The sequence below is a fragment of the Mchenga conophoros genome, linkage group LG14, assembly GCF_057382185.1.
Source record: "Mchenga conophoros isolate Kocher_MC1m ecotype Shallow Benthic linkage group LG14, M_conophoros_male_GT1.1, whole genome shotgun sequence".
NCBI classification, from domain to species: Eukaryota; Metazoa; Chordata; class Actinopteri; order Cichliformes; family Cichlidae; genus Mchenga; species Mchenga conophoros.
Window position 1 is genome coordinate 16799624 of NC_140539.1, and position 23001 is coordinate 16822624.

General features: G+C 40.7%; 1 protein-coding gene across 1 annotated transcript in view; it reads right to left on the minus strand.

Annotated features, from left to right (window-relative positions):
• Nucleotides 1-12968: 12968 nt before the first annotated feature.
• The window catches only part of kirrel3b (kirre like nephrin family adhesion molecule 3b), a 174717-nt gene continuing 164684 nt past the window's right edge, over nucleotides 12969-23001 (minus strand). Inside the window, exons 16-17 of the mRNA XM_085245571.1 lie at nucleotides 22697-22783; nucleotides 12969-17841 (exon numbers count right to left, since the gene is read on the minus strand). Of these exons, the coding sequence (XP_085101697.1) occupies nucleotides 17380-17841; nucleotides 22697-22783 (549 nt within the window). The 3' untranslated portion in view covers nucleotides 12969-17379. The remainder of the gene's footprint in view (nucleotides 17842-22696; nucleotides 22784-23001) is intronic.

Sequence of the window (23001 nt, forward strand, 5' to 3'; positions counted from 1 at the left end):
GATCAACGGCAACACTATGATAACCCAAAGAAGAGGCTAAAAGACTCTCCAAGTGTTTGATGCTTATTTTCATAAGAGCTTTTTCCTTCCCGTTGTCATGAGTGGAGAATTGTCTGTCACCAATATAGTTTCTAACTTAATATATATTCATAATTTTCTCCTTCTCAAAATACAGCCACGCATTAATTTTGTTTTTACTATCTAAATGAATTTGTTAATACATTCAGCTCCTTTGATTTATTCAAAAAATATTAAGCTCAGACTGTTTCTTTAGGGTGAATACAGGTGACTTGTGCTGTCTACCCAGCAACTGCCCACATCACCACTGCTAAATGACTAAATCCTGAAGATCCCACTGAACAATAAAAATGATCCCTCTCATGCTCTACAGCTGCATGTTCTCTGCCAGGCCTTACCTCTGTGTTGCAGCCCAGCAATGTGCTGTGAAGGGCCCACAAATGGGGATGAACAGGTGTCACTTTAATTATGTGTCCTCTTGTTGGAACCTGGCAGAGTCGACCAGCAGATAGTGGCTCTTTTAATTAACCTTGGAGCTCTGCTGTAGAAACACAGTGGCAGTGCCACACTGAGCACCTGCAAATATACGGACAATATCTGCCAGTCTACATGACATTCTAGCATTTAATTACAAGCACAGAGGGAGTGGGCTCACTTTCTCTCGCCCTAGCATGCATTTTATTTTTCCACTCCACTCTCCAGTCTGTCTGCGCGAGACAGCTTCGGTTTCATATGTTTCAGTCCACTCAGCTAACACCATGGCCGTCAGGCCAAGTCTCAGACTGGCAGAATTCTCCTCTTTTGACATTTTCACCCAAAATGAGGTCACTTCGCTCCCAGAAAGTATTTTCTGTTATCTTTGCATAGATGTGTGGAAGCCCAGAATGAGTTGGCGCTGGAACTTTCAATTTCACTAGCCCTCCTCTTCGAAGAAGGAAGCGAATAGATCAGTTTGTCATTCTCTTCATGTTGGAATGATGCCAGAAACCACTCTAGTGATGCATATACAAGTATGTTCACTACCAATATATAAATCTCTCTGTAGATTTTCCACATTTTGAGTATTTTAACATCACGGGTGGCTTTCCACACCACAGATTTGACTGACAATTTTATCCAATTATACTGATATTTATCTGTCAAATTACAGATGCTGCGTCTCACATGCTTCTGGCATCTCCTGACCAGAGGCTGCAGGAATCAAAGCTTATGCTTTGCTGTGATATAGCATTGCTTCATGTCATTTACATACTGAAAAGGTGTTTTAATGCAGTAAAAGAAAAACTGTAATTTACATTCTTTATAGGTTATACAGTGGAAACTGTGTTGAATGAATATATAAAACCAATGTATTAGTAATGTATTCAGCTCATTAGAACTCATGCCATCATGTTCATGATGTGTAATATACCATCTGGGAGTATTGGAATGGTTTACCTGGAGGCTTTGAGTGAAGAATGTTCCCCACCTTTTAGAAGGTGATAATATAGCTATAGATAGAGCTGGAATGGAAAAGAATGGAAAATGTGCAGCGTATAGAAGAAATGAATATGGATGATATCAAGAAGTGTTTGCTTGTACAGAAGAGAACTTGATCACATGAACCTAATCCTTTGAATCACAATGACCTCCACTGAAGTTACCACCTGAAAGGTTTAGTTGCATATTTCTAGCAAACAAAGATCGACTTGAAAGAGCTGTAAGTGTAAGTTGCTCCTAAAGGATTGTCAGAAAGCTGGAGAAAGGTTTTCCTCAGTTGCTGATGGAGTTTAATGTTAAAACTTTGTGACTTAGCTCATTTGCTTAACCTTTTAAATTACAGAAAAACACCTGGATTTAATTAAAGTAAATTCATGTTCCTTAAATGTTTATATTTAAGCCACTTTGAAATGAAGAAAACTAGGGATAATAGAATCACCGCCATGTCACGTTTTATAATCATAGTGACTGATAATGTCTTTTTCATTTTGGTGCTGAACAGGGACTGCACGCTAACTTGGAATATTTGAGGGAGAAAAAAATAAGAAAGAGTTTTGTTTCACGTGTTTGTACTTAAACTCACTGGACACTTTGTCGGGTACACCTTGCTGGTACTGGGTTGGACCCCATCTTTACCTTCAGAACTACAGTTTCTGCCCATCCATGAAATCTCTATCTGCAAAACTCCTATTTCACCGTTGGATTGAGATTTAATGAATGTGGAAGCAATTTGAGGATATTAAAATCCCATTGTCATGTTCAGGAAACCAGTTTGAGATGATTTGAGCTTTGTGTCATTGAATAGTACTGTCTCCCTCTTTTCAACACTCTCTCTTAAATCTTTTAGCACATTTTCGTCTCTGTTCTTCATCACCTTGACCTGCTGCACATCCCTTCCACTTCGATGTCTCCGTGTAGCCATCAGAAGATGGGTGCGCTGTGATTATAAAGGGATAGCAACAATATTCAGGTAGGTTGTGGTGTTTAAACGATGTGAAAGGTGTCAAGAAAATATACCCCACAAAATTTAACCACCAGCAGCAGATTCAACTGCAGAAACAAGACAGGGTGACATTTATGCCAGATTTTGACCATACAATCAGAATGTCACAGCCAAAGTTGAGACTCATTAGATCAGGTTTTTCCAATGTTAAATTATTCCAGATTTGATGACCATTTGCGTAGGTTACTCACATTACATATTTTAACTATTACAACAGAATACAGAAGTCAAATTAAAAGTTTTTATTAAAGATATTGGCTATCAATCTAGAAGATTTTGTTTTAAATAAAGACATTTCAGTACTTTCATGTTTTAAAGGTTTTTTTTCTTTAGCCAGACTGCCCAGCTGTTTAGAGTTTGATCACAGATGGTGCCTTAAGAAATATTGTATCCTTCAGTAGTTGGGACAATACAACTACCCATCCCACATCTGCACCATTAACAGTCCCAAGAGATTCAACTGATGAGGTTTCATCATCTACCTGTAGATACTAATTCTCATGACTATTATTTAATAAAAATAACAAATATCGATGCGATTTTAGTTATCGCACCAATATGCAACTTTTCCATGGAGGCTCATAATGAAAGTAAACATGCATTTTGTCAAAATGACGGAGGAACATAAAAAAACATAGCCAGCGAGCCAGGCAATGAATTGATAAATGAAAACTTAATAAGGCACTTAAGATTGTTTTAAAGTGTGGAAGCAGCAGTGTTTTCAGCATTTGATATGCAAGAATAAGGGTGAGAACGAGAAATAGAGAAAAGTATCACTACCTCTGTAGGTGCTAATAATAATCTTTAATATCAAGGAGATACTCTTAGCCAAGTTGACAGAAGCTCCAGAGATGTGATGCCCCAAAAAACTAAATATGTATGCATTTAAGTCAGAAGGCATAATTTTCCCAAAAAATTGCCCTTTCTCTGTAAGAACAGCATTTTTTCCACATGCTCTGGGAAACTTAAATCATGTAAGTTTCTTGCTGAGATACAAATCTATTGAATATCCTTCGGTCTCGGTCAGTCTCTACTGACTTCTTTCTGTTTACTGTGAAGTATTGTGCTGCAGATTTTTTTTTTGTTCAGATTCAGCCAGATTCCATTTTCTGCCTCTTTTTCTTGCTCTCCAGCAGCCCTTATTTCTTTTTTATAGGATGGCAAGAACTCCTCTGGCAGTATTGAGTTTTAGACCTTTGGGCTCAACAGGTATCGCTCTCAGACGGCCTGCCTTTACCTCGCACCTACTGCACTCTGGTTTAAATTAGTGGATGCTCTTCAGGTTTGATACTGTCCCCCTTTACTGTAGGTATTGGATTTTCTCTCTCAAATTTCACATCTTACATCTGAAATATAACAGAGAATTGCCTCGGGGCACCATGTGTGCATGTGCGTGTATGAACATGTGTTTGTTTGCGTAATGGAATGCTCACCATGATATTGCTCACCATGTCAGTGTGCAAATAAAGTCAGGATCTTGGCCCACGCACAAATCCAATCAATAATGCTGTATTTGATCATGGTCCAATTTGCCTGCTGCACTTACCTAACAGTAAATTCGACAGCTTTTGAGTTTACTGGCTCTTGCTTCACTTGTTGTTTGTGTGGGTTAAATAAGGAATGCAGCGTTGCTTCTAGTGACATAACTCTTCCATTCTTTTTGCAGGCCTATTGAAATGCTTGTCAACAAGGCCACAAAACAAATTCATTTCTGAAAGGTCAGAGAAGTAAGACATTTTCAGAAAGTAGCTTGGCAAAAGCAATCCGTGATTGAAGACGGCATCAATGCATCGGAAAGCTTGAAGTCTGAAAATTACCTACTGGCCACAGTGTGGAGAAATCCACAAGAATGCCATATACTCACCACTTCCTTAGGTACAGCTGCTCAACTGGCTTTTAAATCAAACATCTATTCAGCCAGTCACATGGCAGAAAATCAATACCTGTAGGCATGTAGACATGGTCAAGATGACCTGCCGAAGTTCACAGGGACGAAAGGTGATTTAAGGAACTTCCAACGTGTCATGGTTGTCAGTAACAGATGGGCTGGGCTGCTTTCAGAAACTGCTGATACACTAGGATTTTCCCACACAACCATTTCCAGGGTTTGCAGCAGAACTAAGACTAGAGCAGCACAAGATTGTACTGAGTGTTACTTTGTGGTGGTATTGTAATGGCTTGGGGGATGTTTTTGTAGGGTCCGTATTACCAATTGAGTATTGTTTAAATGCCACAGCCTACCTGAGCATTGCTCCTGACTGTTTCCATCCCTTTAATGACCATGGTGTACCCATCTTCTGATGGCTGCTTCCAGCAGGATAAAGCAGTCAAATAGTCTCAAACTAGTTTTCTTGAACATGACAGTGACTTCGCTGTACCCAGCAGTGCTCCAGTTATTGATGCTCCAATAAAGCACCTCTGGGACGTAGTGAAATGGGAAATTTGCATAAAGAATGTGCAGCTGACAAATCTGCAGCAGTGTTCTGATACTATCATGTCAATATTGGGCATCAGTATCACGAGATCTATAAATCAGCAAAAACAAAAACAAGCAAACTTGAAAAATGCAGTTAAGTTAAATAGTTAAGGGTCAGAATAAAAAAACTGTCAAATCTACTTTGCTGCCTGAAACCCAGAACCAATTTATTCCAGACAAATGTGATTTACACCATTTAAAGATTTCCTTTGATTTCCTTTTTTTAGTTTGGTGACGGTTGGTTCTGGCTGCGAGGGGTTTATTTATTCCAGCTGTTCCATCATATAAGCTATTCCCATGGCTGATTTTTGCAATACACTGTCTTGTGGCACATATTGTTTGTGAATAAAATGTGCAAGTATCTAGATCTATGATGTTTTGCCACATTGTTTATTGTGCTATAAAGTAATTCTCATATGGAAGCTGAGCTTCACACACTCAACATCATGATTTTTAACATATCAGCAAAGGGCTGAAGTTAAACTTACTAAACCACACATTTTGCATGCTGTATAGCGGTCACTAATGCATTGCCATGTTTTTAATCCTACCAGTAAACAGAATCTGTTCTAATAGTCAGTGAGTCTGAAGAAATGAATATAATAAAAATATTTTTGACCAAAAAGAATCATTGATAGCAGATGAAAGTGCTATCAAAATATAGGTAAAAGGAAACTTTTTTTTGTATCTTATATGTTTCAAGTTTTGTCCAATGAAAAGAGATTTAACAGATAACTAGTAACAACATTTGATGTTGTTCCTTAATGTCATACACATTAAATAAAGAGACTGTAGCAGTGATGTATCCAAGGATACTGATGTGCAAAGTTGGTAATAGAAAAAAAAGGTTTTTCAGACAAAGATGTTTTATATTGTGACATTTGGAGTTTCTGTAAAATTGATTTGGTTGCACAGAATAAAAAATGCTGGAAAAAAACTTAAAAAAACACCAAATTTCAACCCACCATGTAACTCTGACAGGTTTTAGTGTATGAAGGTAAAGTGGTTTTGGTTCCATTTGACATGTGTTCACATTCCTCTTATTCTTTATTCTTGGCTATTAAAAATGGCATTCCAATGCTCCCCCGCATGGCTTTTGTACATAAATAAAAGTTTTTGCATAAATGCTAAAGGATCACTGTGTGCAAGCCTTTGTAGCATTTAGCACAATGTACTGGTAACGTTCCATAGTGAACCCAACTCAGATCTCCCCTTTGAAGCAAAGAAATTTGCATTTTCTATGTTTTAAAGTAACAATAATAAAGTATTATACGTATCTGTTCTGGGCTACTGTAGGATGACCGACTCGCAACAAAACCTCCTGTGTAGATCTGAAGGGCTCATCCTAAGGTTAACAATAACATCAGGTTGATTGTACACCACCAAAAACATATTTCGCATGACTCTTTTTGTTTTTTATTATTTAAAAAGATGCCCTTGAATGTGAAAAAGACTTAAAAAAAAAGATTATGCAGGATAAATAATACACTTGACTTAGGGCATAAAAGGTTAATTAAACGAGAGATAATTAAATAAGTGGCTCCTTAGATGAAAATTTCTCCTTGTGGATGGAGCACTTTCAGGGCACCTGAAAGGTTTTAGGTTGACTTCCTCATCAGTTTTCTTCTATCCATAGACTTCTAATTATTGTCACAGTGGGAGGTGCTCTTCACTCACCTAATTCTGCTCCCTGATTACGTTTGACATTTTAATGCCAAGTGTCAAAACTGTTCTCCATATGTGTAAATGAGTTCAGAAATTCTTCATTATGCAGATGAGGTTGGTAACATTTCGGAAACTCTGGGATAAACATTCAGAGCCTATGACTCATTTGATTCAACAACATGTATAATAATTAATGATTAGAAGGGTACAAAGATTAATAATACAAATGTGTGTGGATGAAGAGTCAGAGTAACCGTGTTTCTTGTGAGTTACAGTGAGTGAGCAACAATTCTTCTCTGCTTTAACCGATGCACACAATATGGATGGTATTGACAGGCTGTAGATGGCATAAAGTGAAAAAAACATGCTGTTTAACTTGTGAACACAAGGGGGCAGTATGGAATCAGAATCCCCGAGTGAAAAGCTCTCACAAACGAGCAGGCTTTCTAAGCAGCGTATCTGCAAGTCGTGTATGTTTGATATCTGATCCAAAATGTTTGATCTCTGCTATATTCTCCAATTTGCCATTTTCACTCCTACCTGGTGTTCTCTTCAGATGTTTAGACTTTTCTAACTTCTCGACAGAATGAAAAAATGAAAAAGACGAAGAAAGAAGGAAAGGAAGAAAGGAAGGAGGAAAATAAATAAAGAATAAAATTAAATAATAATTTAAAAAATCCAGCTTGTATTGATGCCCAGTGGCATGACACATTATGAATCCTTGTGGGGGTTTTTTTGCTTTGTGTGCCTAATTAGTAACTTTCGGTTCACATAATCTCATCAAAGGGGTTGTTGTGTCATTTGAATGGTTTACATCTGACTTACCAAGAGACACTTAGAGGGAATGTTCAGCTCATTAGAGAAATGACTCACTGTTTTCTGTCCTTCCTTGACTACAAGTTTGGTCACAACCCCTGGGCCTAACCCCCTTCTTCCACGCTTGTGTGAATAACTCAATAACTCCCATCCATGGCACAATTAAGGCATTATTACACCCTTCACTGGACCTCATGCTCCGGGGTGAATTGTGGGGGCCATTCCTGACCCCTATTCCGTCAGTCCTAGCCCCACTGTGAAGCCTTGGCTACTCTTATCACTGACCCATTTTACACTCCCCATGTGCCCCGCTTTTACACGGCACACAAACAGTCCTTCACGGCTCTCCTACGCACACACATATTTACACCCCCCCCCCCCCCCCCCCCCCCCTCTCAGTTGTCTCCACCCAGCAGGCAGAAGCATGGCATCACGAGTCACACCAAAGCCAGCAGCTGTGCAACGGGCGCCATGTGGGGCACTCGTCCGGCCAAGCAGTGAGATGGGGGGCGGTGTGAGCATCGTTAGGAGTTGAAGGGTGCCACCTTCCCTCTGTCTCTTTCTTTTTTACTCTTCCCATTTCATGCCTCTGCATGAAGGAAGCCATCTGCCTGCTGCCAGTCATCTATGGCTGCGAGAAAGTCTGTGACACTTTGCACTTTGAGCTTGTCTGTCACCCACCCACTTCTTTCCTTACACACAAGATGAAACCATGCTGACCATCTTTGACTTCTCCACTTTCCCCCGTATCTCTTATTTTCAATTTCAGCTGTTTTATGGCTTTGCACCTCCAGTCTTCACCGCCTCAACGTGCTGCTGTGTCATACAGGCGGGGATGCTGTTTGTTAGAAATTTCCTACTTCTGATGTCTGGCCCTTCTCTGGCCGTGGCATTTCTATTATTTAATTTGTTGTACTCTGTATCAAATCTAAAAGTTGTGAGAGCACGACTTGTTAGCTCAAAAATTTTATGTACTCTAAGCTGGTTTATCTATGCGATAAACCATGGGACCTGAGTCAATATTTGTGCAATTTGTTCCCCCGCAAGCTGATCAACTGCTGAACAAAACCACATCCCTTTATTCTTTATCACTGAAGCAACTCCAGTCCCCCTCTCTTGATAACATCAGAGACCAAGGTCTTGTTTTTTTTGTGTGTGGTTTTTTCCAGCATTTTATTTTTGGAAAAGATTTTTTCCAGTGGATTAACTGAAATAAAGGTCATCGCTGCCTTTCATCAGACTGCGGTAAATAATGTTTCATCGTCATTTACAGGAATTAAGTAGATAAGCTTGGGTTTCAAACAGCCAAGTCTCAAGCTGCCAAAACAACTGCTCGTGTTATTCTCTCCCTGTGTCCACTGTCCATGCATCATTAATATTCATTCACGCTAACAGTTTCTTGAATGCTTCCAACTCAAAGGGCTGAGTCTAACAAATGGACTTGCAATTGAAGGCTTGCACTCCAAATGTCACGTCTGCATGCTGTTCCATTTGTTTTGAATGCACTCCAAATGAAAAGCAATTTAAGAGCTCCAACCATTAAAAAGAGCCCTCACCACTGAAGTGCAAACTAAACCTTAATTAGGAAAATGATGATTGTTCAGTGCGTGCGCTCATTTTGCTTTACAAGTAGCCAGCCCCTTTCCTTATACCACCCTCTGACAATTTATATACTTCAGCCTGTCTACATTTGCAAAATGTCAACATGCCAAAGATTAAATTAAAGCAGGTCTCTGTAAAGAAGACACATCTATCATATCAATCCTGACACAAGATTAACTGGTTGACATTTGTCTCCACTAAACCGGCACTATGGGACCTTATCCAGAAGATTCTCTATCAACGAGCCCTGTCAAACACACAAAGTGCATGATGGAGAATATAATTAAGTCAAATATCTGTTCTTTTTTTCTTCCCCAAAGAACTCTTTAAGTTTTTACGTGTTTTGTTTGCGCTCGTACGTCAAGGAAGCGGTGGGATCATATTGTCGAAAATGTCCTTTCTGTCAGGTTGACCGCAGGTCAGAAGCTGCGCACACATATCTGTGTGTGCTGAGGCATGCTTAATAATGTGTGCCCACAGCCTCACGCTTCACCTGTTATAATACAGTGCAAATACATCCGGAATAATTAACAGTCTAATATGGAAAGATGATGTTTGATCAATCCAAATTGCCCATAGTGTGGCTCCAGTCAACAAAGCTGGAACAAACAAAAGCGAGCCTTTAAAACAGGGAAAGGTCATAGGATCAATAATTCATTTAAGAAGCTCCTTGGGATTGACTCTCAGTCAGCTTGTAATCAGGAGAGGAGATTTATTTATCTTAACCAGCATTAAATGCGCATTCCTAAGGTGGAAAAACATTGTGCCAAGTCGGTCGATTTTCACTGCCCTCGCAAGGCCACCGGTTTTTCTGTTTTATTTACCACCCACCACCTGGCAAGGCTGAGCTCTTTAATAGTACTTCAGCTGTGGACTAAGCATCTGTTAAAGAAAGTTTAGGGGAAGAAAGGGCAACAGAGAAAAGTCAAGGATAAGGACAAATCCAAGGATTCGAATGCAGGGAATCACCTTGTAGTTGTAGAGTTGTACAGTAACAGCATGCAACAATAATGAATGGGAAATTGTGCTTAATCTATTTTGAGCTACGCAGTATTATGCTTCTACTGGATAGGATAAAGGAGTGATAATATTAAATAACACCCGAGTCATGGTTTATTATAACTAAATGTGCCTGGAAAAGAATGTATTTTGCAGTGTTTTCAAATATTATCTAATAAGCAGGCTATTTTACACATGCAGCTTCGCGGGACTAGATTTGGGATTCACAGAGAAAGACACCTCCTCTGATTTAAATAATGCAGCTCTGCTGACTCGCGGGGGGATACGAGAGGCTATGTTGGCTCAAACGCTACAAACCTGCCTGGTTACAAAAGATTTACTGAGTCGACTCTCAAAGCCCATGTCCAGGTGGGGTGAAGAAACAGGATTTTGCAAAATGCAGTACCTCGAATTTCTCAACAACAGGTAACAATGTTGCTTTCCAGATGAGGCTGTATTATATCAGGTGCAGTTTTGTTTCCTGAATAAATGAAGGGCCACTTTTATAGACTACTATATATTAATCAGCAGTTTAAGCATATAAAATGCATGAGGGAATCAGAGGTGGCATCTTAAAGGTTAAGGTTGGATCAGACTGCAGATAAATGTATTGTGACCATGGTCTTTCTCTGACCTTAACTAAAAGCTTCCAGTGCTTTAACATGACCACAAAAAGCGCGACGGTGTTGTCGTGACCACAAGTGGATAATTTTCCACAATATTGGGTGTTCTTGCAAAGAAAAATACAATTATGTTAATAGGAAATTTACTTTAAACAGACTTGTTTGTTTGCATATTCAACACCTCCTACCTAATGCGCAGTAAGTGGTTAAAATATTAAACAGTGACTTTTAGGATGCTCTCATCATTTAATGTTTCTCCAAGAGACAGATGTTGGTTGAGTTTTTTGGTGTGTGTGTGTGTGTGTGTGCGCGCTCAACCAGCTGTCCTTGGCAAACAAATGACTATAAAGAAAGCATTTCATAGGCAATTGCATCAAGGAAGCAGCAGTATGGAGATTTGCTTCAATGTGTCACTCATCTCTTCTTTTTAGCTCGCTTGTAAGACCATATGGTTTACAGTTAGGAGACTACAAATGAGTTTGACTGACAATCTAATCAGGCTGTCTGCTTAGAAAAAAAACCTGACAATTTTCACAATTTAAACGGCGGCTAACACACAGCACGATAATGATATCAAGAACATGCTAGTTTTATCGTGGCGGTGACGGCGGCGGGGGAGATTTAGCCATGTATAGTTCAGCTTCTTCACCACCCCGACTTTTTCTCCCCTTCCACACCATGTAAATACTGTACCTGTCTGTAGATAATTTTCTAATGGAGTGCGTTGACATTGCAAACGCTTACTCTGCCATTTGCTCTAAATTTGTGCCTTTGTTAAATTGGATTCCAAATGCAATTATCTGCCAAGGTAATTCATGACACAGTAGCCCGTCACAACGGCTCATTTGAAGGGATGCAGAGTCATTTATGAGTCATTTTGTAACAATACTGTATCTCTCCGAATAGGTGAGGCCCATGGGGAACTCGACAAGCTTTCTACATTTTGCGGGAAGGAAAGAATGAATGATTAGCTCCTTCCAATCCCTAGTTCCAAGGAGAGTGTTTAAAGCCATAATGCAAGCAAATGTCTGGCCTAGATCTGTTCAGTAATGAGTTGGAGCTCTATGATTAGACAAATCCATCACAAATGGCACAATTTGTATAATGTTTGGAAAAACATGGCCATTTTTATTCACCACGGGAAACTTTTCAAGGGAAATAATGTTGTTGGCAGATGAATTCTCAATATTAAGACCAGACTGGTTATAGCACTCGCTCAGAGGTAAGCTTATACACACAGCAGCGAGTCCTTTCTCTGTCTGGGCTTGGTGTGCAGCAAAGAAATGCTTACTTTTTCTCTTCTAGGCTTCTCAAATAAGAGAATTGTTTCTGATTCCGACTTGAAGAATACTACATTCCCGCCTTGGCTGCAAGCGGATTAATCCAGCTAAAGAGTAATTGCCCTTGCATTGTATTGACTCTGTGCATGAAGGAATTCAAATCACTTTTAAGTTTCAGTTCTGTAGGATTGGAGCCAGTACTTCAGGCAAGTTAAGGTGTTTATGTGAGTTCATTTAATTTGGAGTAAGACTGCAATGGTCCTATTAATGGATTAAAGGGCTGCATGTAAATGTAATGGTGTGAATCTGCTGACTGCCTAGGAAAACAGAGGACAAAGCGAATAAACAGTAGCGTGCCTGCTTTTAACAAATGCCGTCAAAGTACACTTAAGCCAGCCACAAAACACTCTCGATAGCTTATTGCTGGCTGACTGTCCAACAAGAGCCACTGTGCAGGTCGATTAGGGACACGAATGTGATTGTCTCTGTTCTTGTGCTGCCACACCTGCAAAACGTTGCTTTAAACAGGATTGCGTTGGTTTTATTTCTACAACCCTTTTCTCGTTTCTCATTTTGTGATATAAGCAAAACACAAATTGCTGCCCAGCCTGAAGCTGCACGTAGCGTCTGCTTGAATCTGGACCTCATTGACAAACTATTGAAACATCACAAGGGTGTTCATTATACTCGAGTTTGCCTGCATACAGCAACTGGATCTTACATTAGTCAAAATGTATATACTGTGTGCATGTTTGTGAAGTGACTGCACATTTCCTGCACTCTTCTCGTCTACATCGGAAGGCCTGACTTGGGCCATTAATGATTAATATTTCCCAGTGGGCACCGTAGCATAAGAGTTTTCATAAAAGCTGCTCACTGTCTAGCATTAATAGGAATGAAAGAACTTTTGAAATCTGCGAGAACAAAACTAATGGTGAAGATTTCTGTGCAGACAAAGCAGTAACTCACGAATCTCATTCTCACTGACAGACCAGTGTAAACATAAACACCAACTCAAACATCAGTTTTATTCTCCAAATATACAGAGCAAAAGCATCATAGATTCACAGACCGGTACAGTTAAAATACATCTTTTTCATTTTTTTCTTAGATACAGAGGGCCACCTCCTGAAAATAGTGGTTCACCCAAAAGAGCATTTACACGTTGCCTTTTTATTACAATTACTGTATGGTTATGGTTCACTATTTATACAAATTCTTGCAATGACCATTTAAAGTACCTTCTGAGCCTCGTGTAGCATTTGCAAGTAGTTTGCGTTATTTGGAGTACAGAGCGAATCAACCAATGACGTTGAAGGGTACTCATTTGACTTCCAAAGGCATTCCTATTATACTTCCCATTTGCTTATGTGACTTGCTGCAAACTGTCTGCTGCAAACCAACCCGCACTGATTACCAATGCACCCTGTGAGACAAAGGAAACTCTGAGAGTCGTTTCCAGATGCTATTTTGTACAGGTCTTACACTTGGACTTTATTAAATTACTAACAAGGTATTGATTTGGTAGGAAAGAAAAAAGAAAGTGAGAGAAAAAGAGAGAAACTCAGTGACAGAAAGCATTTACACGGTTGAAAAAAAAGGCTTATTATGATCAGTTCAGAGGTTCAAATGGCACCTTCGCTAATGTGCTCCGTCATGCACAGTGACACCTATCATACACTGATGTAGATTTCAAATAACCCACACTTGCAAAGTCCCTTTGCAAGCATGACAAAACCTTGAAAGTACTAATGCTGAGTATTTCTTTATCTATTTTTTCCAAGTTATTTCAAACCAAGCAACATACTTTTTGCAATAAACAAACATAACATTGGCAATGAACAGAAAAAGCCATTATAAATTCCAGCCAGTGTCTTTCCTTCACACTGCTCCTAAGCTCTGTCTCTCACCTTAGAAACATTCTTATCCAGTGTTTTACAGGCTAGTCTTTAGCATCTCTGAAAAACAGTCTACGCTCCATGCTCTGCTCTGAAAGCGGTTGCTCTGTTTTATCAGGAAAGGGCAGCAACCCCTTGTAATTGTTCCGGGTCTTTGTGTTTATTCATCTGTTATGCCCTGGCATCTGTGCAGTGCTTGTAGCCAGGCAAACAGGCACCGCCAGCACCAGCCGGCGAGGCGTCCACAGGTGAGCAGGGCAGACTCCGTCCCCACATGGGCTTTGATTCCCAAAGACTGACATGGCACTCACATCCTCTAGTACTCTCATGCCCACTGTAGCTGTTGCCATTCTGGAGGGTGGGGGGAGGTGGGACAGAAGGCTGGCCTATCAAATATTTATCTGTTTGCTGTGCAGTGTGCAGATTCTCTGGACTGGGAAAATGCATTATGTTTGGATCAGTGCAAAAGCTGCATCAGATAGAGGAAACGATCCATTTTTAGAAGGACAGCAAATTTGTTTTGTTTTCATGAAGAGAGTTGCTAAAAGTCTGTATGGCAAGTTTCAAACTGGCACATTTTTAGAATTCCGATCATGTGAATGTAAAGTAATGCATAACATATGGACACTTTATTCTGTATTTTTTTTAATCCCCCAAAGTAGATTGCACTGTAATTGAATGTTGATGATATCAGTGAAATAATTTAATTCTACCCTCATAAATGCGGAAATGAATGAAAACCTGCGACACCCGTACTTGACAGTCATGGTGGTGCCAAATGCAATATATTGCTGGACATCTGGGCATCTCTCAGAGGGGCTGCAAGAATAATCGCCTCTTACTGTATTTCACTTCAAAGCTGTCCTGGCTATGCTTAGCTTCTCATCCTATAGCCTCGTGTGTGCTCGGTGTGAGTAAGTTTTCCCTGTGAGATCTGGGGGAGGAGAAAACTGCTCGCACGAGCCTTTCATGTAGTTTGTGTGAAACGGCGAGGTTGATGATTTTTTGTTTTGTTCAGGACAGGAAACAAAGAAAGGAAACATCGTCTGTCTTTACAGTTCTGATGCCATGTGGTGTTTGTTGAGCTCTGGAATAGTGGAATCTGAATGAGAAAGAAAGCCCGGAAAAAAATTATATACAGAGAAAGACAGCATTAGAGATTTATATACAGTCTGCTAAGTGCCAAGCTGGATTATCAGCGTTGAAACAGAGCTTTTTGTCTTAAGCTGTACAATGGGCACCAATCCATTTGTAAAATTAGAGTCCAAACCGCCGCCACTCAAGTGGAAAACCCCGTTCAAATGCTTTGAATATAATCATATGTAAAGTGGTTACAACAACAACTTGCTTTTGTTGGAAACACGGTGCTTGTTTTTTCATGGGTTGAGAGGCAGATTTTGTAGTTTCAGGTTCACACAGGTTCGTTCCAATTGACTGCTGCACTACATATGGAACAACTACCTTATTAGGTTTTCATCACACAAAACTATAAATGTTTTGTGTGATGTTTGTGTTTGATTTGACAAAACAAAGATGACAATGACATTGTGAGCCACCCTTTTTAAGTCGTTTTTTTTTCTTTTTTTACAGTAATTTTTCAGGAAGTCCGCTATATTTTACAGATCTGATAAAATAACAAACAGTATGGCTTGAAAGTAAGACCTCGAAAGTGCACAGACATATGAGGCTACTGAATGCTATAATAAATGTGATGTGGGTGCAATACGTAACTGCAGCTATTGCAAAAAAAAGGATCTGTGTTTACTGTGAAGCGATGCTCTTATCAAAGCCTGTTAACACAGCTTAAGGTCAACAGCAATCTACGGTAGCATCCACGTGTTGTAGCATTAAGACTAAAATACGTTGGCTCTTTAGCTACACGGCATCTGCAGTGTTCCTTGCAAACCCTTTTTGATCAAAGCATGTGCAGTGTTGGACTATGACACCAGGTGAACTATGACAGGTTCACCTTAAGCATTTTACACAAAGTACGAGTGTTTCTGGTGCAAGTTAAATCACTACTCTGATTATACTCTCAACTAAAACAATTACAGTGCCAGTGATTGAAAAATAAAGCCGATCCATACATGTCACACGAGCGTGGATAACAAAAACTAAGAATGCACCCAACAAGCCACCATCAGCCCCCACAGCAGCTCTGATTGAATAGCAGACATCAAAATAAAACCTTTTTTTTCTCTAAATTTGCTTGTTATGTCCCTTGATGAGCAGCACAATCACACATGGGTATACAGTCAGGATGCACTAAGCTCCAGCGTCAACAGTGATATCGACAAAAGCAATAGGATAACCACACAATAAGAAGCTAAAATATCATGTTTACATTTCCTTTAGCAGGGAACCTCAAGTACATGGTTGATGGTCTGTGGTGTTACAAGGAGAAATTCACAAGTACAACTCATTTTGGCTTTCCTGCTGCAGTTTCGGAGCTGGATTTTGGCGCAGTGACACCACGGTGGATGCAGCTCCCCCACCTGAAGAACTGATGGGGTACATCAATCTGGCTTCATCAAAGTTTGTATTGACCCAGTTCAAGCAGTTCAAACAGACCCTCAAGGCAAGTAGATGTGGACAAGAAGAGGCGCCCATGTCTCATTTATAGTCATCCATGAGGGAAATCAGAGTCAGAAATTAGACGCTAGAAAAGAAATTACAGTCGCGTATGTACACTGATATTCTTTTATCGCAGAGTCTCAAAGTAAAATAATGACTCAGGGATTTAAAATGAGATCTCGGCCCTTCTTTATCTGCTCAGCTCTGTGGCCCAGATACAGCTGCGGAGAGGAAAAACAACCGCTGTTTTCTGCGCTTGAAATGTCTGTGGGCATATGGAGGAAGTTTTCTTACACCTACACAGGAGACGAGTTTGAACAAGCCGAGCTTAACGTACAGTGTTTAAAGGGAAAGTGGGAGTGGAGGAGAGAAAAAAAGGTGTTGTTTTAACAACTTAAAACCACATGCACATTGAATTTTGTGCTTCAAACTACAAGAGAGCAGCAGGACACTGGCTTGCGCTCATTAGCAGACAGTTTGTGCTGAGTGCCAAAACACTCATGACAACACTTCCAGTTTTTCGTCTTCAAAAAAGCGAAAGTGGTCCATCCCAAGGGTGCTGATTGTCACAGAAGCCTTGTTTTCCTGCCCTCTGATCGGTCAACAGTGTCACTGCAAAACCCAAAAGTTTAAACGCTGTACTCGTGCAGTGTTTGTGTTGGCAAATAACCTCTCTGTGGCACAAAGCAGGGAATTGATGAGTTGAGCATGAGCGAAATATAAGGCTTCTTGATCCTTTTTTTTTTTTTTTTTTTTCTTTTTTTGGGGACACTGGGAAGTCTAAACAAGTCACATGGTGCATTAAAGCCCCAGTGTCTTCAGGCATCCACAGAAAACACCTACTGACATTGTTCTTTTTAGGCGCTCCTCGGAGCTGGTTCTTTCAGTTTTACAATCCTAGCTGGTTTGTTTCACCCCTTTCCACAAGCCCTTCCCTCCCAAGAGGTCAGACATGGGTCTGCATGCGCTTCTGGAGGGGTCGGGTGAGGTCTGAGTTCTGTGAGGAGGATTGGGAATAGTGGGATGAGGAGGAGGCAGAGGCCTTGCTGTCTTTGTCGAACTGCACATAGCCGTCTGGCTTACTGTAGCTGCTGACGCTGCTGTCACACTGTGTGTCGATAAAAGAGCTGGAGTCGCTGAGCGAGCCGCGCTGGAACTCCCGCTCGCAAAGCTCAATGGAGCTGCTGCCCATGCCCAGCACGAAGCGTTGGCTGTAGTCATACAGTCGGTTGGGACCAGCTCCAAGAGTGGAATAGATGTTGGTGAAGGACATGCCCGTCGGTACCCGCTGCTTTCCCAGGGTACCTGTGTTGGTGGGGTTCCTCACCTCAGTGGTAGGGTTCCCTGTCATGGTAGGTGTGTGATGCTCTTTGAAGGTATTTACACTGTAGTAGCCATTTGTAGGGTCCTATTGAAAACACACGAAGGAAAGATTCTTTAGAGCTATACATCTATATATCACATATGCACACAAAGGAAAAAGAAGAAAGGGAAGAAAAACAAACAAATCTTATTTGTTTATATGTGAATGTACCTCTATCCTCAAAGCGCAACAGAAGTCAAGGTCAAACTGACAATAATTAACATTCAAACTGCTGAAATAAATAAGGAAAGAGTCTGCGGTCTGTGTAGGAAAAAAATTAAATAACTTTAAGAAAGAAAGACAAGAAAAAACAACACTGGTGAGGCTTAGGGGTAGGATTTAGTTAGCCCCCACACAGACCTTAAAATCATGTCTTTTGCTAATTAGGCAGGCCTTGATGATTCATAGTTTGGCATCCAATGTGTCATAGCAAAGTTCACTCTCATACTGGCTTTAATTGGACCTAAATGGATTGTAGTGTTTATAATTTCATGTATGCACCTAAATGGCTTCTGAGACCAGAGCTGTGCCACTTGTTTGTCTGCTTGGCTGCAGGCACTGTGCTGTTGCTAAGGGTCCAGTTAGGGTATGTGTCAGGTTTTTTTTCTTCTTCTCTTTTTTTCATGTCCTTGTGTGAACGGATGTAAATGTCAAGCATAGTGAGCATGGTGGCAAATCCCAAAAGAAGAATGCTCATAATGGGGAAATGAGAGAGACGACCTGAGAGGATGCTCGTTATGCTTGTCATTACCAGAAAGCAGACAGGGAGATTGTTTGCGCCTGCCCTTTATCACTTGTTCAGTCCCCTTTTGCTCTTGCCTCATGCAAGGTGTCATTAGCCGGGATCAAAAAAAAAAAAAATCAAGCATGACAGAGAGAGCAGGTAAGAAGGCGAAAAAAAAAGAAGTGCACTCGCGAACGATAATGTCAGCCGTAATTTGGACTAAACAAAAACGTTTGTGTGAGGCTTGTTGTCTCCAGCAAGTTGAGCGTGAAGAGGCAAGATCTTCACAAGATGACCTGCTTAAGTTCAAACCAAGTATCAGAACGGCGAAGAAAGATGATTTAAATGACTATGAATGTGATAGACAGGCTGGTCTGAATATGGCACTTGCATGAGTTTTACAAAGAATCACCCCCAAAAAAGAAAATAGCCAGTGAGTAGCAGTACTCTTGGAAAAAATGCTTTGTTGATGTCAGAGGTCGGAGGAGAATGGCCACGTTGCTTCGAGTTGTTAGGAAGGCCACAGTAACACTCATTAGAAATAAGATCTGCAGAGGAGCATCTCTAGAGCAGACAGGCTACAGCAGCAGAAGAGCACACCGATTGTCACTCCTGTCAGCTAAGAACAAGAGACTGAGGCTACAATTCCTACGGGCTATAGACAATTGGAAAGAACAATTTTCTATAGCCAATTGGCTGCACCATTCAGATGGCAGGGTTAGAATTTGGCATAAAGAATGGATCCAACCCAATCTGTGTCAAGTGTTTAGGCTGGTTTTTCTTGATTTAATGGTGTGGGCTGATATTTTCTTGGCATACTTTGGGCCCCTGAATGCTTTAACCTATCAAAGTATTGATAGGGTATAACATTATACATTATCGGGTGGGTGAAGAAACATCATTTAGCTTTTTATAATTAATCTGTATCAATCTGTATGGAATAACACAAAAAAATAATTACTGCATTTCAAACAGGCGATGCCCTCTAAAATCTGTCACTACTGGCATTATCCCTTCATGAATGCTCAGTCCTGAAGAATATTTTAGCGCTTATGCTCTGCACATGACCTCTGCACCTGCTTGACCTGCGATGTGCTTCCATGGTTTTTTTTGCTAATCAAGTAGTCAGCTCTACTAAAGAGAAAAAAAAGTAGTATAGAGGCATCTACTTGCACACTGGCTGCCAGACCGCCTACATTCTCCCATCAGACCTTCATCCCTGCTGTGAGGCTTGCCTAAACAGGCTGGAGTGGTGCTCACTCCACAGGCCATCTGGCAGGTCTGTGCCCACTGTGCCCCACAGCGGTGGCCATCTCACTCCCTGCTAGCAATAAGTCCACAGCTAAAACACTCTTTCAGGACCTGCTGGCCATCATTAAAAATGTGTCAGATCTTAGATGCTGATGACAGGTACATTGATGACCAACAGCCACCGCTGTTATGGCATAGCCTAGCTTCCATCCTGTTTTACAGGGCAACATAATGAAGCCTCACTCTTGAATCAGTCCAGAGCTGTAAGGTGGTCCCGTATCCCCAATGGACTATTAGGATCATTCAACCGGAGCGCTGCTGCTCATATGCACAAGGCTGCTGAGACAGTGGAAAGGGAAAGAAGGTAAATGGTACTATTTCAGTGCTGGTGCATAAAGAGAGGATCAGACAGCACATTGTCGCTGTCTGTTTTACTGACCTATCTGCAGATGTTTTTTAGATAAGGTGCTAGCCCGATCTATTTTATGCTACTGCCATCACATCTTGTCACACAGGATTCAGCAAGAGATCCCTTGTTTAAGTGCTATCTGAAAGGATCAGAGATTGCGTTCCCTTGTCAACTAGCTGGCATTTACCCCAGTGCCTCACCTGCTGGAAAACCCCAGTTCAAGCCAGGTGAAATCTGTCTGGAAATGCGGTCTTCCTCTGCTTTATCCTTACTTTCACTGAGAGAATTAGTGACCTCACGCAGGTTATCAGTCTCACTATCTTTGTTCTCTAATAGGGATGTCTAGGGCAGGGCTACTTTACAGCCAAATCCCTCTTTTACACCTAAGAGCAAGAACTACTTTTTTAGGTCAGAGGCTATCTTACTACAGGCCTTTTTTCTCCACAGTAATGTAGAAGAGGTGTTTCAATGGCTCTGCCTGGTGCACACTCGGTCTCATTATGTTTTGCCCATGGCTAGTAGACAGACACAACAGCTGCTTGTCCACCACAGAGGACACTTACTGTTTAGCGCTGGTTTTCTCACAGTCTGTATGATGCTGCCACGCAAGTCTACATACATGCAGCAGCAGGAGCAGACCTTCTGGCACACATATGGCTTCCGTGTGCACGCTGCAAGAACTTTATCCTCATCCACAGTCTTTCTCCGAGGGATGGAAGTGTCGCACATCTGCACAAGACCATGTGCATCTTTCCATGCCCCTTCATGCGTTTCTATCTGCACACTGTATCTGAGTCCTGACAGACTCAATCCCTTTTAAGCATGCTAGACAGTTGATGACGCGTTGTCAGATCTAGCCTTTTCATGCACGTGCCATGAGGTGTTCCACTAATCCCATCATTGTTTTTTAAGGGAGTGTTTTCCACACAGAGATCCATGGTAAATGAAGAACACCAGAACGCTTTAACGCACTTCACACACAGCTGCAATCTCATGTCCTTTTGCTGTGTGTAGACATTGCTGTCAGCAGTGGGGCATTGGCTACAACCAGCTATGTTCTTATCTTATTATTTAACGAGAGACTCTGGGAGATGCTCTGTCAATATTGGCATAGCGCTATAAGATGCAGGTCCCACTGACTTGGCCTGTGTTGCTTCTTTGTGATAAAGAAAAAGTTGACTTACTGGTAGCAGATCTCGGTTCATGCAGTTGTTTTGAACAGAAGAGACCTAAGAAATCCTTTTGTGAAGCAGAAAATTTCTTCTTGAAAATTTTGCTTAAGTGGAGGGATACACCTAATACCAACAACTAGAGGACTACACCTATATTCTATCCTGTATTCCTTCTCTCTCCCCAACTGATCACAGCAGATGGCAGGGAGTTTTTCCTTCCCAAAGTGCTTCTCATAAGAGGTCATATGATTGTCGGGTTTTTCTCCATATGTTTTATTGTAGGGTCTACCTTACAATATAAAGCGCCTTGAGGCGACTGCTGTTGTGATTTGGCGCAGTATAAATAAAATTTAAATATTCATACAATGTGTGTTTACCGTACATAACCTGTGATAGTTTATATTGAATTGGTGACCAAGTGAAAATCCAATGGTTTTAAACTGCAGTATTAATATTGACCAATACTAGAAAAACTGAAACATGTAGAACAGATGGTGGCCATCCTTCACTTGATGGTGCTTAAAAGGGTTTCGAGAGCTGCAAAACTCAGCATGAATCATTTATTACAAGCGGTTAAGTCTCTTTACGTGCGATAGGAGAACTAAAGTGACCCTAGGTAAAGTGCCTCACATCTGTTTTACTGCCATGTAAATGGGAAGGTGGAATTGTTTTAAGTGCATTTTAACCAGAAAATCCCTTAAGATTAAAATCTCTTCTTCAAAGGACACCTGGTCCAAAGGTGCATCATTCCAAAACTTTATTACGTCCACTGACATATTGAATAACAAACATTTCATTAGACGCAATTGCAATGACATATTTGCCAACGAGTCTGCTGTAGAGCTCCAAATAATTATGAAAATTAAATGAAGAAGAAACATCTCCCCGAGGTTAAGAGGCTCATATTTTCTAAATAGAGCATTTGTCTCCTGTTCTTTGCCACTGTGAACATGGAGTAAGACTCACCTGCTCATGGTGTCACCACCTGTTAAGTGTTTTTGTGATTTACTGATAGATTTCTTTGAAACAACACGACCCCCATCCACTAGTGTCTCTAAGTTCAACCGCTCTCTGATTTCATGAGCCACTTTGGCTGAGAAGCTAATTATTAAAATCAAACCCATAACAGGAATAATTTGCCTCTGGACTTACTTTGGAAAACTCATGTGTAGCAGAAGAGGGATTAATGCTTTTCAGCTATTTTAGTTCCAGAGTTGAAGACCACCATCTGCCCCAAAGGCATTCTCTCTCTTCCTCTCACCACTTCTTTTTTTTTTTTTTTGTCTTTCCACTTTTGTTCTCCTACGTTCGCGCCTTCACGCTGTCATCATTCACAAGCCGTACCTTTATGTGCTGATACTCCTTCTCTTCCTCTTGCAACACCTCCAGCTGCTTCAGAACAGATTCCTGCTGGAACTCTTCTCGTTCAACCTACGTAGAAATCAAGCAAAAGCATCTAAGAATCTGTGTAGCTTCCCAAGCTCTCCCACAAAAAGAGACATTTTGAGATGGATGGGTTCAACTTTTATCACTTGTTCTTTAAAAAAAAAAAATCACTCAGACATGCTTCACCTTAACTCTGGGCTTGCAGGCACCATTAATAATTTATCCATGAATATCTTTTATTTATCTTTACAAAATGCAGATTT